The sequence below is a fragment of the Pseudophryne corroboree genome, chromosome 2, assembly GCF_028390025.1.
Source record: "Pseudophryne corroboree isolate aPseCor3 chromosome 2, aPseCor3.hap2, whole genome shotgun sequence".
Classification (NCBI taxonomy): Eukaryota; Metazoa; Chordata; class Amphibia; order Anura; family Myobatrachidae; genus Pseudophryne; species Pseudophryne corroboree.
This window is the reverse complement of record NC_086445.1, coordinates 258927864-258944078: the sequence shown is the minus strand read 5'-3', so window position 1 is coordinate 258944078 and position 16215 is coordinate 258927864. Positions and strand designations below refer to the sequence as shown.

General features: G+C 44.1%; 1 protein-coding gene across 4 annotated transcripts in view; it reads left to right on the top strand.

Moving 5' to 3' along the window:
- WNT10B (Wnt family member 10B) overlaps positions 1-4290 on the top strand; it is a 258906-nt gene extending 254616 nt beyond the window's left edge. For all 4 annotated transcript variants that reach the window (XM_063952713.1, XM_063952712.1, XM_063952714.1 and 1 more), the window contains one exon: positions 3237-4290. In XM_063952713.1, the coding sequence (XP_063808783.1) occupies positions 3237-3695 (459 nt within the window). In that variant the 3' untranslated portion in view covers positions 3696-4290. The remainder of the gene's footprint in view (positions 1-3236) is intronic.
- Positions 4291-16215: the final 11925 nt, after the last annotated feature.

Here is a 16215-nt window from a genome sequence, read left to right as displayed (position 1 = left end):
CTGATATTTATACTGACAAATGTCCCAAAAATGTGTAAAATAATGTAAAATCACCCATTATCACTATTGTTGCCAGTCTACGCGGGGGGTTATGGGATCAGCGCCAGGGGCATCCGTATGCCCGCCCCGTGTTCATGACGCACATAGGAACCGGGTCCCTCCCGAGCGGGGTCCCCAGTTGTCACTTACCACTCTGCCGACCTTCAGGCTCTGTACTGGGGGGGTGCGGCGTGCTGGGGTATGGGTCATTAGGTCGACAAGATTTAGATCGACAGTCCATAGGTTGACTACTATTGGTCAACATGCACTAGGTTGACATGGTCATTAGGTCGACATGGAAAAAGGTCGATATGAGTTTTTTTACTTTTCGTTTTCTTCGTAAAGTGACGGGGAACCCCAATTAGTGCACCGTGTTCCCTCGCATGGCGAGCAAAGGTAAGGTGCCTTGCTCTGCTAGCGCTGCGCTCGGCACAGGTTACCGTTCCCAACTGAAGTTCACGTGGATCATAAAGTATGAAAAAGTTCAAAAATGAAAAAAGTGAAAAACTCATGTCAACCTTTTTCCATGTCGACCTTGTTCATGTCAACCTAATGACCATGTCGACCAATAGTGGTCAACCTAATTCTTGTCGACCTAATGACCATAAGCCGCGTGCTGCGGGTGTGTGCGCGAGAGTGCAATGCCTGCAGTACACTGAGCCTGAGGACCGTTGTCCTGTCAGCGGGATCCGACTCAGCACCTCTAAACGAGGCCAGTGTCGGTCCCCCCCAGGGTCCCTCGGTGCAGGTAAACTGTTGCCCAAACAGCTTACCTGAAAATAACAAACAGAAACTAAACTGAAGAAAAAATCCCTGGAGCTCCAGAGTGTGCCTCCTCTCCTGAGGGCACATTTTTCTAAAGTGAGCTGTAGGAGAAGGCATAGAGGGGAGGAGCCAGCATACCCTGTGGAAAAAATTTCAAGTGCACCGGCTCCTTTGGACCCCTTCTGTACCCATTGTACGAAGGTCCCCAGTATCCCTTACGGATGATAGAGAAAAATGTATATAACACATGTAACATTGACAGGGAAGGTGGGCCCCTCTCAACTCTGCGCCCAATAGCAGCTGCACTGCCTGCACCTATGGTAGTTACGCCCTTGCCTACACCCCTTGTTATATACATATCTATTGTGCTCACTTCTACCAGCATTTGGGGCATGATTAGAGCATTGTAGGGGGCATAACCCTGCACTCCCGGGTACCTAAATAATAATAAATGCACTGAATAACAATGCTAAATAATAAAAATGTCTTTATATTCAAGAGAAATGGAGCATTTCTAAGACATATTGGGGCTCATGCAGAGTTGAATGCAAGTCGGGTTTGTGGATGTACTGTATTTTGTATGTTCTCTCACCGCACCTGCGGCCTAATTCAGATCTGATCGCTGGGCTGTGTTTTTTGCTGTCCTGCGATCAGTTATACCCCTTTCACACCGCACAAATAACCCGGTATCGATCTGGCATATTGCCGGGTCGACACGGGTTGGCGTGCGGTGTGAAAGGGGCCTTGCCGAAATCGCGGGTTGCCTGACCCGGCAATTCAACCCAAGTATAAAGCAGTGTTATACCCGGGTTGAATACCGGGTCAGTGGCTGCGCAAACGGGCTCCCGGGTCGACATGACCCGGGACCCGTTTACTAGATAGGGAGAGGCGGCGCGGAGATGAGCTCATCTCCCAGCGAAGCCTCCATCTCCGCCCCCCTGCTGCTATGGCTTATTGCCGGGTCGGGGAAGCCAGCAGCAGCTGCCAATGCCGGATCCCACCCGGGAAGGATCCCGACAGCCGGCAAATTAACTGCATCCCGCTTACACAACTTAGTCACATTTCCACTTGTGGCTGTAATGGCATAACAAGAGTAGGCTGGCTCACCGGAGTATTACCAAGATCCGATGCCAGTCTGTACATGCCGTTACACCTGGCTGTAAATATTGTTCCGGCATACAGTGCATGGACTGGCAGCAAATCCTGCTGAGCCATTCCAACTCTGGACATAACTCGCTGGTAATAGGGCACGTAGGTAAAGTTCAATGAAGGCACATTGATATAATTGCGGCCCATGGAAAGTTGATCATACGTGTAATTACATCAGTCTTTGCACCAGGGATGGGGTTAGTTCAACTGTGCATTGATAATGAAAACAAATAGTGTGGGTCTGTCCAGACATCTGTGTACAGTTCAGCATATGGGAGTATAAATGTATTTAGTTTTGTGCATGCAATATGGGTGTAAATATGGTCGACTGGCATTCAACTCTACATTAGCCCTACAGGCAGGCTTACTTTTGTCTTTTAATGTAACATAACTATCCTAGAAAAGGAATGTATACTGTTGATATTATTGGATTAATTGGAGTGTGGTACTGTGTAATGCCAGCCACAAATGCTGCAGTGTCAATGCTGGTACAGAGTGTGGCCCGAAAATGACTAGTGATGCTCTAATAATAATCTAATTGAAGTGATGTGATGGTATCCTTTTAGGGTGTGTGGTAACTGTCATTGGAAGATGTCTACAGATTATGTTTTGGCAGGTTTAGCCCTTGTGAGGTCAGCTTTAGCCACCAGAAGTGGTGCTGGATCAATTCAGGCATAAACATCAACAATGGCCCTCATTCCGAGTTGATCGCAGCAGGAAATTTGTTAGCAGTTGGGCAAAACCATGTGCACTGCAGGGGGGGCAGATATAACATTTGCAGAGAGAGTTAGATTTGGGTGGGTTATTTTGTTTCTGTGCAGGGTAAATACTGGCTGCTTTATTTTTACACTGCAATTTAGATTGCAGATTGAACACACCACACCCAAATCTAACTCTCTCTGCACATGTTAAATCTGCCTCCCCTGCACTGCACATGTTTTTGCCCAACTGCTAAAAAAATTCCTGCTGCGATCAACTCGGAATTACCCCCAATGTTGTATAATAATGATACACTGTTATGAATGCCTAATTCCAGAAATGTGGCACGCTTTCTGGCCAAAATCACCACTTCTTCAGGTATTACCTACCTTGCTTTCATTTAAAGTGAGATTTAGGTTAAAGCTTTCCTAAATATGGGAGCAGCTACGTGTCCTAATTCTTGCATAATCTTAAATGAAGAGACAGGAATCAATCATATTCAATGTTGCTGTTGTCTACTTTGAAATGATGCTATTCAATTAGTAAGTTCTTAATGATGTCTACTTTTTTATCTATCTGTCCAGGCAGTGACTGAGAACATGAAGCGTCGCTGTAAATGTCATGGAACATCTGGAAGTTGCCAGTTTAAGACCTGTTGGCATGTGACTCCTGATTTCCGGGCTGTAAGCACATTGCTACGGGAAAAGCTACAACGTGCTGTCTTTGTGAACTCCCGTAATAAAAACAGTGGAGCCTTCCACCCACGGCTCAATAAAAAGCGATTGGCTCGAGAGCTTGTTTATTTTGAGAAATCTCCTGACTTCTGTGAGAAAGACCCTCTGATAGACTCCCCGGGGACCCAAGGGCGAGTTTGCAATAAGACAAGCCATCAGATGGACAGCTGTGCCAGCCTATGCTGTGGAAGGGGCCATAATATTCTAATGCAGACAAGACGGGAACGATGCAACTGCCGCTTTCACTGGTGTTGCTATGTTATTTGTGAAGAGTGCCGTGTCACACAGTGGGTCAATGTCTGTAAGTGAAGAGATCTTCAGTTTCCAAATCTTTATTCTCAACAGCAATTAATTTATTCTTCCTTATCACTGACAATATATGTATTTCTTTGTCCCAAAGAACTTAATTAGTGATTCAGACTCATTCCATGTCAAGGGGAATATTATCCAAGCCCGCTCCCCATTAGAAAATGTCTACCATGTTCTAGAATTAAGTACATTCCAGGAAACTACAAACCTGAAGGACAAAGAACCTGTATCTCTGGACCAGCAATTCCTATTGCTCCTTGGGAAAAAAACACTATGCCACCTCCTGGCCTAATGGAATTGCAATGTATAGTCATGCAAAGAATATAATTGTTATAAAATGACGGAATATTCCTCTTTACCTTTCAAGATGTCCTTCTACCAAAATTTTCTCTTTGGAACTTTGATGGCATTTGGAAAATTTGTAAAAGTCGTGACTGATACTCCTGCTGTCTAACTCAGAGACCTCCATATTCTGGTACCTTCTGGCTCAATGACAGGTTTTTCTCAGGCCACAGAGGATGTAACAAGAAGGTTAATTTATTGGAGCTTGTACTTTGTATACATCTCTTAAATTAAAAAAAAATACTTTAGCTTACCTTCTGCTTAATGTTTGCATTCTTCCCATACAGTTTTATGCAGAAATGCAAAATGCTATATAAACATGAGAAATGAGTGATTGCATACCTCCTAATTGTCCTGGACAAAAGGACAGCCCAGGTTTATGGATCCAGAAGAGTCAGTGTTTGAGGGAAAAGTTGTGATGTGGGTATGACATATTGGATTTAGTTGTATGTATGTGTAATGGAGGCTTGGCTTTCATAGAGGTATATATATGTAAGGTGTGTGTGTGTGTGTGTGTGTGTGTGTGTGTGTGTGTGTGTGTGTGTGTGTGTGTGTGTGTGTCTAAATGTCTGTAATGGAGTACTACACTATAAAAGACAGTTACACATAGAGCACATTTATTTGAGGTAAATGGTGCAATATAGACCTGATTGTACCCAGTTTCTGACTGGGACATGAAGGGCCCACTGGGGAGAATGCATTGGTAAGGGCCCATGTTTTGGGATGTGGCCTCCATATTGGTTTGCCTAACCATTAGAGACTGCGCGGGCTGTGCCCCTTGATAAATATATATATACCCTGGTTGTACCACAGACTTAATGCATTGCCAAGAAGTGAGGCAGAAGATGGTAGAGGGCAATACGGTAATTATTTAATGTATATAGCTAAAGGGGATGGACGGCACCCATATAGGGGTCTTTCCTTCTTAATAAAGCTCTACACTGATCTGATATATCTCCCATGCACTCTTTTCATCCTCATGGGCACACATGAGCTAATCAGTGAAACCCGCACTATCGGAGAGCAGGCTCCTCCTTGGCTGCAGCCATTGTGAAGTGAGCTGGGGGCGTGGATTGTACTCCAGGAATAGGACCCTCCCAGAAAGTGACAGTGTGATGAAATAAGGAAGATCTATATTCCAAGTGGAATTTTCTGCAATAGGAAGTATCCCTCTTAGGTAGGAACTGGTTGGACCACGGCCCTTCCCTCCATGTCTTTACACTCAATGTAATCTTCTCAGTCCTGAAAGCCCTGCAGATGTGGGACTGCCACCTAAGATTCAAAAGCTGCCAATAGGAATGTAGCACTTAAAGTGTCACAAAACAGCAAACAAGGTGATATAAGATAAGAGGTTAATGGGATATAATCTCTTATCAGATATACGGTTCATTTTTTATGTGTATTTATTTTTAATAAATTCTAATATTTTTTAAATGTAAAAAAATATTCTTATATGTGTTGATTGATATATAATGCACTTCTTATGGTGAATACAGTAGTTTGCCATTCCCACCTTTTTTATGATTTAAGTTAATTAAAAATTAACTATGGCAGCTGCATTTGTAATCCATCTCAGAGTGTAATTGATATGTATATATAATATTCTGAATAGCGCCCAAGATTTTTCTTGTTGTTATCAGACCTCCTCTATGTAGATTACGATTTTACGATTGCCTAATTTGTTGACATTCTCTTTTTAGTGAATGATGTGTGCAGTGTGTGTGTGTGTGTGTGTGTGTGTGTGTGTGTGTGTGTGTGTGTGTGTGTGTGTATGTGTGTGTGTGTGTGTGTGTGTGTGGTATTAGTAGATGCTATACCTGGAAGGTGGTGTGTGTAGTGGATGTTATAATGTACTTGGGAGCACAGTAATGTAGCATAATCTGAACTGGGGGCAATGTAATGTGGCATCATACAAAATAGAGGGCAATGTATTGTGACATAATCTGAACTGGGCACTCTAATGTGGCACAATATGACCTGGAGGCACTTTAGTGAGGCATAATCTAAACTGGGAGCACTATAATGCAGCAAAATCTCAACTGGGGGAACTGCAATGTGGCAATATGAACTGGAGGCACTGTAATGTTGCAAAATATGTACTATAGTGTGGTATACTATGAACTGGGGGCACCCTATGACATAACGAGTACTGGTGGCACTAAAGTTTGGTATATTGTGAACTGGGATCACTACACTGTAGCAACTCTGTGGGCAGCACATATGGTGTAATGGATAGCCATGTGTGGAGTTTGTATGTTCTCGGCATGATTGGGTGGGTTTTCTCCACGTACTCCAGTTTCCTCCAATACTCCAAAAAGTGTGTATGTGTGTATACATATAGTAAGGAATATTGCAAGCTGAAATGGGGCAGCTAGTGATGTGAATGGCCAAATATTCTCCGTAAAGCCCTGCAAAATATTTGTGCAATTTAACTGGGGGATGATGGGTATAGAGGGGAAGGAGCTTCACACTTCTAAATTTTTGCCAGCTCCTACTAACCATGCCTCTGTAACCAAGAGTACTAATTCCAGTGTCCCCTGTGGATGAAGGAGAAAATAATAATAATAATTTATACTAGGACACTGTTATGGGGCATAAATGAACTAAGGTACTATTACAAAGCATAAAGTGAACTAGGGCACTAATATGCGGCATAAAATGTGCACTACAATCAGGAATGTGTGTGTGTGTGTGTGTGTGTGTGTGTGTGTGTGTGTGTGTGTGTGTGTGTGTGTGTGTGTGTGTGTATTTACACATTGGTCATTCCATGTCAGTTAACCCAGGCATGACAACCACCAACTCAGTCTTCCATGATACTTTGTACACTTGATACTACCAAATAGCTACTAACCCATGTCAAAATTTTCTTCTCTAGGCATCACAGTTTCTGAGCTATAAGGGGTCAAAGTTTAAAAAAAATGCTCATGCTCCGTTTTTTTTTTTAGGTGTATCTGGAAAAAAAAATCACATCTCACTGTCTAATCCACATATCACTTTGAAATTGTGACCCTTTGTCAATCAAGATATAGAGATTCCAGTAAAAAATATTGTGTCAATCTTGCCTGACTCCGAGAGTTCATTATACATTCCTTTGCTTATAATTTTTTTGGTGCAAAAAAAAAAGGTTCAATTAGCATTCTCAGCCTAAGGCAGATGAGTTATCAGAGATGTGCGGCGGGCACTTTTCGTGTTTTGTGTTTTGGTTCTAATTCCACTTTCGTGTTTTGGTTTTGGCTTGGTTTTGCTAAAACCACCCTTTCGTGTTTTGGTTTTGGTTTTGGAACTGGATGATATTTGGAAAAAAAACGTTTAGACAGCTAAAAATCACAGAATTTGGGGGTAACGTTGCTACTACGGTATTATTAACCTCAATAACATTCATTTTCACTAATTTCCAGTCTATTCTGAACACCTCACACCTCGCAATATTGTTTTTAGGCCTACAAGTTGCACCGAGGTGGCTGTATAACTAAGCTAAGCAACAAAAGTGGACAACACAAACACCTGACCCATCTAGGAGTGGCACTGCAGTTGCAATCAAGATGGCACTATTCAAAAACTAGTCCCCAAACAGCACATGCTGCAAAGAAGAAAAAGAGGTGCAATGAGGTAGCTGGATGGCCAAGCTAAGCGACACAAGTGTGCGGCACAAACACCTGTCCCATCTAGGAGTGACACTGCAGTTGCAGACAGGATGGCACTTAAAAAACTAGGCCCCAAACAGCACATCATGCAAAGAAGTAAAAGACATGCAATGAGGTAGTTGTATGACTAAGCTAAGCGACACAAGTGTGCGACACACACAACATGGGACGTGCTGGAATTAGGTGATTCATCCCGCCCTACGGGCGCTCTTCACACTGTCGTAAGCAGCAGCGTATACCACTGTGACTGCCTCGTCACTGGAATGACTGATGGACAGGACACTACCACTGGTCTGATGCAGCACAACACAACAACACTGTAAGGGACTAGTGGTTGTTGTTGTTGTTATAATTCTTATAATACTGTAGCAGTGGACATATAGCAGCAGCGTATACCACTGTGACTGCCTCGTCACTGGAATGACTGATGGACAGGACACTACCACTGGTCTGATGCAGCACAACACAACAACACTGTAATGGACTTGTGGTGGTTGTTGTTGTTATTATTATTATATGGCAGCAGTGGACATATAGCAGCAGCGTATATCGTCACTGGAATGACTGATGGACAGGACACTACCACTGGTCTGATGCAGCACAACACAACAACACTGTAAGGGACTTGTGGTTGTTGTTGTTAGAATTCTTATAATACTGTAGCAGTGGATATATAGCAGCAGCGTATACCACTGTGACTGCCTCGTCACTGGAATGACTGATGGACAGGACACTACCACTGGTCTGATGCAGCACAACACAACAACATTGTAATGGACTTGTGGTGGTTGTTGTTGTTATTATTATTATATGGCAGCAGTGGACATATAGCAGCAGCGTATATCGTCACTGGAATGACTGATGGACAGACACTACAACTGGTCTGATGCAGCACAACACAACAACACTGTAAGGGACTTGTGGTTGTTGTTATAATTATTATACGGCAGCAGTGGACATATAGCAGCAGCGTATATCGTCACTGGAATGACTGATGGACAGGACACTACCACTGGTCTGATGCAGCACAACACAATACCACTTTATACAGCTACACTGGATATATGGCAGCAGAGGACACCAACACTGTGACTGGCTGGACTAATGCAGCACAATACACTGACTACACTGGTCTGGACTGAGCAGCACAACCCAGCACAAGACGCGCCACCCCTCTTTCCCGCCCCCACACAGGCACTGAACACTAAGGACACGTCCTCTCAATACACTCTCCGAGACTGAAGTGAAAATGTCCACGACGCGCGGCTCCTTATATGGAATCCAAATCCCGCGAGAATCCGACAGCGGGATGATGTTGTTTTGCCGCGTTCGGGTTTCCGAGTCAGGCGGGAAAATCCGAGCCTGACTCGTATCCGGGCTGAACCCGCTCATCTCTAGTTATCATTTTCCTTTTTGTTTAAATTGAACCTTAAAGTATACTTTAAAAGACTAAGGGGGTAATTCAGAGTTGATCCCAGCAGCAAATTTGTTAGCAGTTGGGCAAAACCATGGGGGTAATTCCAAGTTGATCGCAGCAGGAAATTTTTTAGCAGTTGGGCAAAACCATGTGCACTGAGGCAGATTTAACATGTGCAGAGAGAGTTAGATTTGGGTGGGTTATTTTGTTTCTGTGCAAGGTAAATACTGGCTGCTTTATTTTTACACTGCAATTTAGATTGCAGATTGAACACACCACACCCAAATCAAACTCTCTCTGCACATGTTATATCTGCCTCCCCTGCAGTGCACATGGTTTTGCCCAACTATAAAATATTTTTTACTGGAATCTCTATATCTTGATCGCAGCAGGAAATTTTTTAAGCAGTTGGGCAAAACCATGTGCACTGCAGGGAAGGCAGATATAACATGTGCAGAGAGAGTTTGATTTGGGTGTGGTGTGTTCAATCTGCAATCTAAATTGCAGTGTAAAAATAAAGCAGCCAGTATTTACCTTGCACAGAAACAAAATAACCCACCCAAATCTAACTCTCTCTGCACATGTTAAATCTGCCCCAGTGCACATGGTTTTGCCCAACTGCTAAAAAATTTCCTGCTGCGATCAACTTGGAATTACCCCCCATGTGCACTGCAGGTGTGGCAGATATAACATTTGCAGAGAGAGTTAGATTTGGGTGAGTTATTTTGTTTCTGTGCAGGGTAAATACCGGCTGCTTTCATTTTAAACTGCAATTTAGATTTCAGTTTGAACACACCCCACCCAAATCTATCTCTCTCTGCACATGTTATATCTGACCCCCCTGCAGTGCACATGGTTTTGCCCAACTGTTAACAAATTTACTGCTGCGATCAACTCTGAATTAGGCCCTAAGAAAGAAAAATAATGGGATTTGGTTGCCTGTATGAGTATTTTAATGTTTAATGTTCTGAACCAAATCCTGACATTTTTACCTTAAAATAGAGATTTTCCGCAACTTTGCACCTGCTTAGAGTAGGTGAAGTGAAATTCACAGTAAAATTATCGACAATAAATTATTGCGGTGAAATGTATAGGGGTCTTTCACGATTTTCAGTAAAATCGCTGTTTTTCGCACACAAAAATGGGTTATCGCAGCTAACTGAATACTCCCCTATGTGTAATTAGAAATATACACATTGAAATATACAAATGAAAATACTCCCCGGCGGCCAAAATTATACCTTCTGGTAATTTTCCTTTTATGAGAGAATTATAATTAAACATTAAATGCTCATACAGGCAATCAAAATCCCATTATTTTTCTTTCATAGCCTTTTAAAGTATACTTTAGGGTACAATTTAAACAAAAAACGGACATGATAGCTCATCTGCCTTAGGTTGATAATGCTAATTGAACCCACTTTTTTTTTGCACCAAAAAAATGATTAAGTATGAAAGCAAAGGAATGTATAATGAACTCACAGAGTCAGGCAAGATTGATAAAACATTTTTACTGGAATCTCCATATTCTGATTAACAAAGGTTCAAAATTTCAAAATTATATGTGGATTAGGCACTGAGATGTGGATTTTTTCCAAATACACCTCAGAAAAAAAAGGATTTTAATTACCTACCAGTAAATCCTTTTTCTCATAATCCGTAGAGGATACCGGGGTTCCATTTAGTACCATGGGGTATAGACGGGTCCACTTGGAGCCATGGGCACTTTAAGAATTTGATAGTGTGGGCTGGCTCCTCCCTCTATGCCCCTCCTAACAGACTCAGTCTAGGAAACTGTGCCCGAAGAGACGGACATACTTTGAGAGGATAGATAAGGATAGTGGTGAAATTCCGAACCAGCACACACAACAAGAGGAAAGCCAAGCTAACCAAACTTGAAACAGGAACAGCAACGGCTGAACCAACATTACTTAACCTAGTATCCTCTACAGACTACGAGAAAAGGATTTACCATTTAGTACCATGGGGTATAGACGGGTCCTTTGGGAGCCACTGGCACTTTAAGAGTTTATTAGTGTGGGCTGGCCCCTCCCTCTATGCCCCTCCTACCAGTCTAGAAACTGTGCCCGAGGAGACGGACATACTTCGAGAGAAGGAAATACACAGATAGTGGTGAGATTCACACCAGTTCACACATAACAAAAAGGAAAGTCAAACTAACCAACTTGGAACAATTCAGCAACGGCTGAAACAACAATACTGAACCAAGTAACAATGCAGGAATACGAACCACTGGGTGGGCGCCCAGCATCCTTCGCGGACTACGAGAAAAGGATTTACCGGTAGGTAATTAAAATCCTATTTTCTTAGAGGATACTGGGGTTTCATTTAGTACCATGGGAAGTACCAAAACTTCCAAAACCGGGTGGGAGAGTGCTGAGGTTCCTGCAGAACTGATTAACCAAACTGAAGGTCTTCAGAGGCCAAAGTATCGAACTTGTAGAACTTAGCAAACGTGTTCGAACCTGACCAAGTAGCTGCTCGGCAGAGCTGTAAAGCCGAGACACCCCGGGCAGCCGCCCAGGAAGAACCTACTGACCTAGTAGAGTGGGCCTGTACAGATTTTGGACATGGCAAACCTGCCGTGGAATAAGCATGCTGGAAAGTAAGCCTGATCAAGTGTGCAATTGTCTGCTTTGAAGCAGGACACCCAATTTTATTGGGATCATAAAGAACAAACAGCGAGTCTGATTTTCTGTGACGAGCTGTTCGCTTTACACACACCTTCAAAGCCCTCAAAACAGCCAAAGACTTTGAAGTAGCAGAGGTGTCGGTAACGACCGGAACCACAATAGGTTGGTTGATGTGAAACGCAGACACCACTTTAGGAAGAAATTGCTGACGAGTTCTGAGTTCAGCTCTGTCTTCATGGAAAATTAAATAGGGACATTTGTGAGACAAAGCCCACAGCTCCGACACACGTCTTGCTGAAGCCAAGGCCAACAGTCTGACGGTCTTCCACGTAAGATATTTTATGTCCTCCTCCTGTAACGGTTCAAACCAGTCCGATTGGGGGAACTGCATCACCACATTGAGATCCCAAGGTGTCTTGGGAGGAACAAAGGGAGGTTGGATGTGCAGAACACCTTTCAAAAAGTTCTGGACCTCAGGGAAAGAAGCCAATTGTCTTTGAAAGAAAATGGACAAGGCCGAAATCTGGACTTTTATGGAGCCCAGACGTAGGCCCACATCCACACCTGCCTGCAGAAAAAGCAGGAAACGTCCCAGATGAAATTCCATTGCAGAATAATTTCTGCTCTCACACCAAGAGACGTATTTCTTCCAAATACGATGGTAATGCTTAGACGTTACCCCCTTCCTGGCTTGGATCATAGTCGGGATAACCTTGTTAGGGATCCCTTTTCTGGCTAGAATCAGCCGTTCCACTTTCATGCCGTGAAACGTAGCCGTGGTAAGTCCTGATAGACGAACGGTCCCTGTTGCAGAAGAGCCCCGCGAAGAGGTAGAGGCCACGGATCTTCGAGAAGCACCTCCAGAAGGTCCGCATACCAGGCCCTTCTTGGCCAGTCCGGAGCAATGAGTATTGCTTGAACTTTGCCCTTTTTATTCGCTTTAGAATTCTTGGGATCAGAGGAAGTGGAGGAAACACATACACCATCTGATAGACCCATGGAGTTCGCTAGGGTACCGAGCATGACTGCACTTTTGTATATGGCACAATTCTAAGTCCAATTATTCTGTACTATAAGTCAGCAAAGGGGTGCGGGGCCTTCTGGACTGGCGTGGCTGGGGGACAACAGGCCATTGCAGAATTACATTTAATTTGGCACTTTCACTGTTTGTTTATTATACATGTCACACCTTTTTCACTTAAATTAATTCACCCCATAACACTTTTTCAATAATCATTCCCTGTGATGCCCTAGGGTCGCTTGGCTGTGGTGGTTTGGGGGTTCCCATGCCCTAGGTTTGAACGCCTATAGTGTTAGGTACTGTAGCAAAGTGGAGTCCCTTGCCGTGGGACTGCAGCTACATGCATTGATCAATACATAACCAAACTCCACTATTTATTATATGCTAAGCTGTATGATATCAGTAATGCTAGAGATAGTGCACCTACAACACCCCCCCCCCCCTTTCTCTGTAGACCCATGGAGTCATCAGGGTGTCTACCGCCACCTCCTGTGGGTCTCTCGACCTGGAACAATACCTCCTGAGAACAATACCTCCTGAGCTTCTAGTTGAGACGAGAGGCCATTATATCGATCTGTGGATATCCCCGTCGACGTGTCAAGCACCGGAACACTTCCGGGTGAAGGCCTCACTCCCCGGGTGCAGGTCATGTCTGCTGAGGAAGTCTGCTTCCCAGTTGTCTACTCCCGGAATGAAGACCGCTGACAATGCCACAGCATTTTTTTCTGCCCAGAGGAGAATTTTTGACATCTCCGACATTGCTGCTCTGCTTTTCGTTCCGCCCTGTTGGTTTATGTACGTCACCGCCGTCACATTGTCTGACTGGACCTGAATGGCCCGATCTTGAAGAATATGTGAGGCCTGCAGAAGGGCGTTGTATATGGCCCTGAGTTCCAGAATGTTGATTGGAAGGACGACTTCCTGACTTGACCATCTTCCTTGAAACCGCACCCCCTGGGTGACTGCTCCCCAACCTCTGAGGCTTGCATCTGTGGTTAACAGAATCTAGTTCTGAATTCCGAACCTGCGACCCTCGAAGAGGTGAGATGTCTTCAGCCACCACAGAAGGGAGATCCTGGCTTTTGGCGACAGATGGATCCTCTGGTGCATGTGAAGATGCGATCCGGACCATTTGTCCAACAGATCGAGCTAGAAGGGTCTTGCGTGAAACCTTCCGTACTGAAGAGCCTCGTAAGTGGCCACCCTTTTCCCCAGAAGGCAAATGCATAGATGCACCGATATCCGGGTTGGCTTCAGGACATCCCAAACCATTGACTGGATTACCAATGCTTTTTCCAATGGAAGGAACACTTTCTGCGACTCTGTGTCCAGTATCATTCCCAGGAATGGAAGCCTCCGTGTTGGCTCTAGGTGAGATTTCAGAAGGTTCAGAATCTACCCGTAATCCTGGAGGAGTTTGGTTGAGAGATCAATGCTGTCCCAGCAACCTTTCCGTTGACGGTGACTTTATCAGGAGATCGTCCAGGTACGGAATTATGTTCACTCCCTGTTTGTGGAGTAGAAACATTATCTCTGACATCACCTTGGTGAACACCCTTGGTGCCGTGGAGAGACCAAATGGCAGGGCCTGGAATGGGTAGTGACAGTCCTGCAGTGCAAACCGTAGGTAAGCCTGATGAGGCAGCCAGATCGGAATGTGAAGGTACGCATCCTTGATATCCAGAGACACTAGGAATTCCCCCTCCTCCAGACCTGAGATTACCACTCTCAGAGACTCCATCTTGAATTTGAACACTCATAAGTACGGGTTCAATGACTTGAGTTCCAGAATCGGTCTTACCGATCCGTCCGGCTTCGGTACTACAAACAGGTTGCAAAAGTACCCCTTGTTTTGCAGATGAGGTGGAACTGGGACAATGACTTCAATCTGTACCAGTTTTTGGATGGTATGCTGTAAGGTTATACTTGCCTCTTGTGAAACTGGTAAGCCTGATTTGAAGAATCTGTGAGGTAGGAGCTCTTGGAACTCTAGTCTGTAGCCCTGGGAAATAAGATCCATGAACACGAACTTTACCAGATCTGACTGAAGAATTGTAGTCAGGCTGAAGGCTTTTGAACTCTATTTCTGAGCGCCTGCAGTTGCTGGTTTTGCGTGGTTTACCTCTTGCGCCACTGGAGGACGTAGAAGCACCTCTGGATTTGCCCTTGAACTTGGCCGTCCGAAAGGACTGCAACTTAGAAGCTGGATAAGTCTTCTTGGTTGGGGGGTGGGGGGGGCGCTGCGGAAGGAAGATACGTAGACTTACCCGCAGTAGCTTTGGAAATCCATTTTGTCTAGTTCATTAGTTCATTTCCAAACAAGGCCTCTCCCGTGAATGGTAGGCCTTCCACGCCTTTCCTGGAGTCCGCGTCAGCAGTCCACTGACGTAGACACAAGCCTCTGCGTGCCGACACTGCCATAGCGGTGGTGCATGCGTTAAGCAAGCCTCTCTGTTTTATGGCCGCCCCCATAAAGTTCGCAAAGTCCTGTATATGCTGCAGGAGTAAAAAAAACATCCCCCCTAGGCAAGGTATCTAACCCCTCAATTAGGTTACCTGACCATTTAGCAATAGCTTTTGTGATCCACATACATGCAATAGTGGGTCTTTGGGCCATCCCAGCAGCTGTGTACAATGATTTGAGTGTAGTCTCAATTTTACGATCAGCCGTGTCTTTTAGGGAGGCTGCACCAGGAACAGGCAATACAATCTTTCATGACAGCCTAGAGACTGATGGGTCCACTATGGGCGGATTTTCCCATTTTGTCTTATCTTCCAAAGGAAAAAGAAAAGATGAGAGCAACCTTTTAGGGATTTGAAATTTCTTATCGGATTAAACCATGGTTCTTCAAACAGGGTATTTGATAAAGGTGAACCCAGGAAAGGGCACCCTTTGCTTAACCAAGTTCAAGCACGCATTCAGTCAGTCAGCATCAGGTTCATACACGGCTGCAGCCAGTGACCAGTCAACAAATTAACATTTGTAATAACTAGCCACGTATGTTCAGTGAGGAATAATAGTGCAGAGCTGCTTTATTTCCTGAAAACATTACATTATAAAGAGGTACATATTTGCATACAGTGGCGTAGCTTCCTTACACAAAACATAATCCTATTGGTTAATGATCTCTTTAATTCTATTGGTTAACATACTTTTCTTATCCTATTGGTTAATAAACTATCTTCTTAGCAACGCTATAATTCCAGTTTGCGGTTTTACGTGGGGCAACAGTGGACTTTTGTTAAACTCATAATCTACATATGTCTGGGTCTACTTCCGTTCCTGTTATACCGCAAACTGACAAATGCCTTTGCAGCCTTCACATTTAGCTGCTGATAATATATTTGTGCAAGGAGTTTATCTTAGATAAAGGTTACAGCTTCACAATATGGGTTCAAACAAAGTACAGGTCTACACTCTTTCCTGTGTCATTTCTAAGCT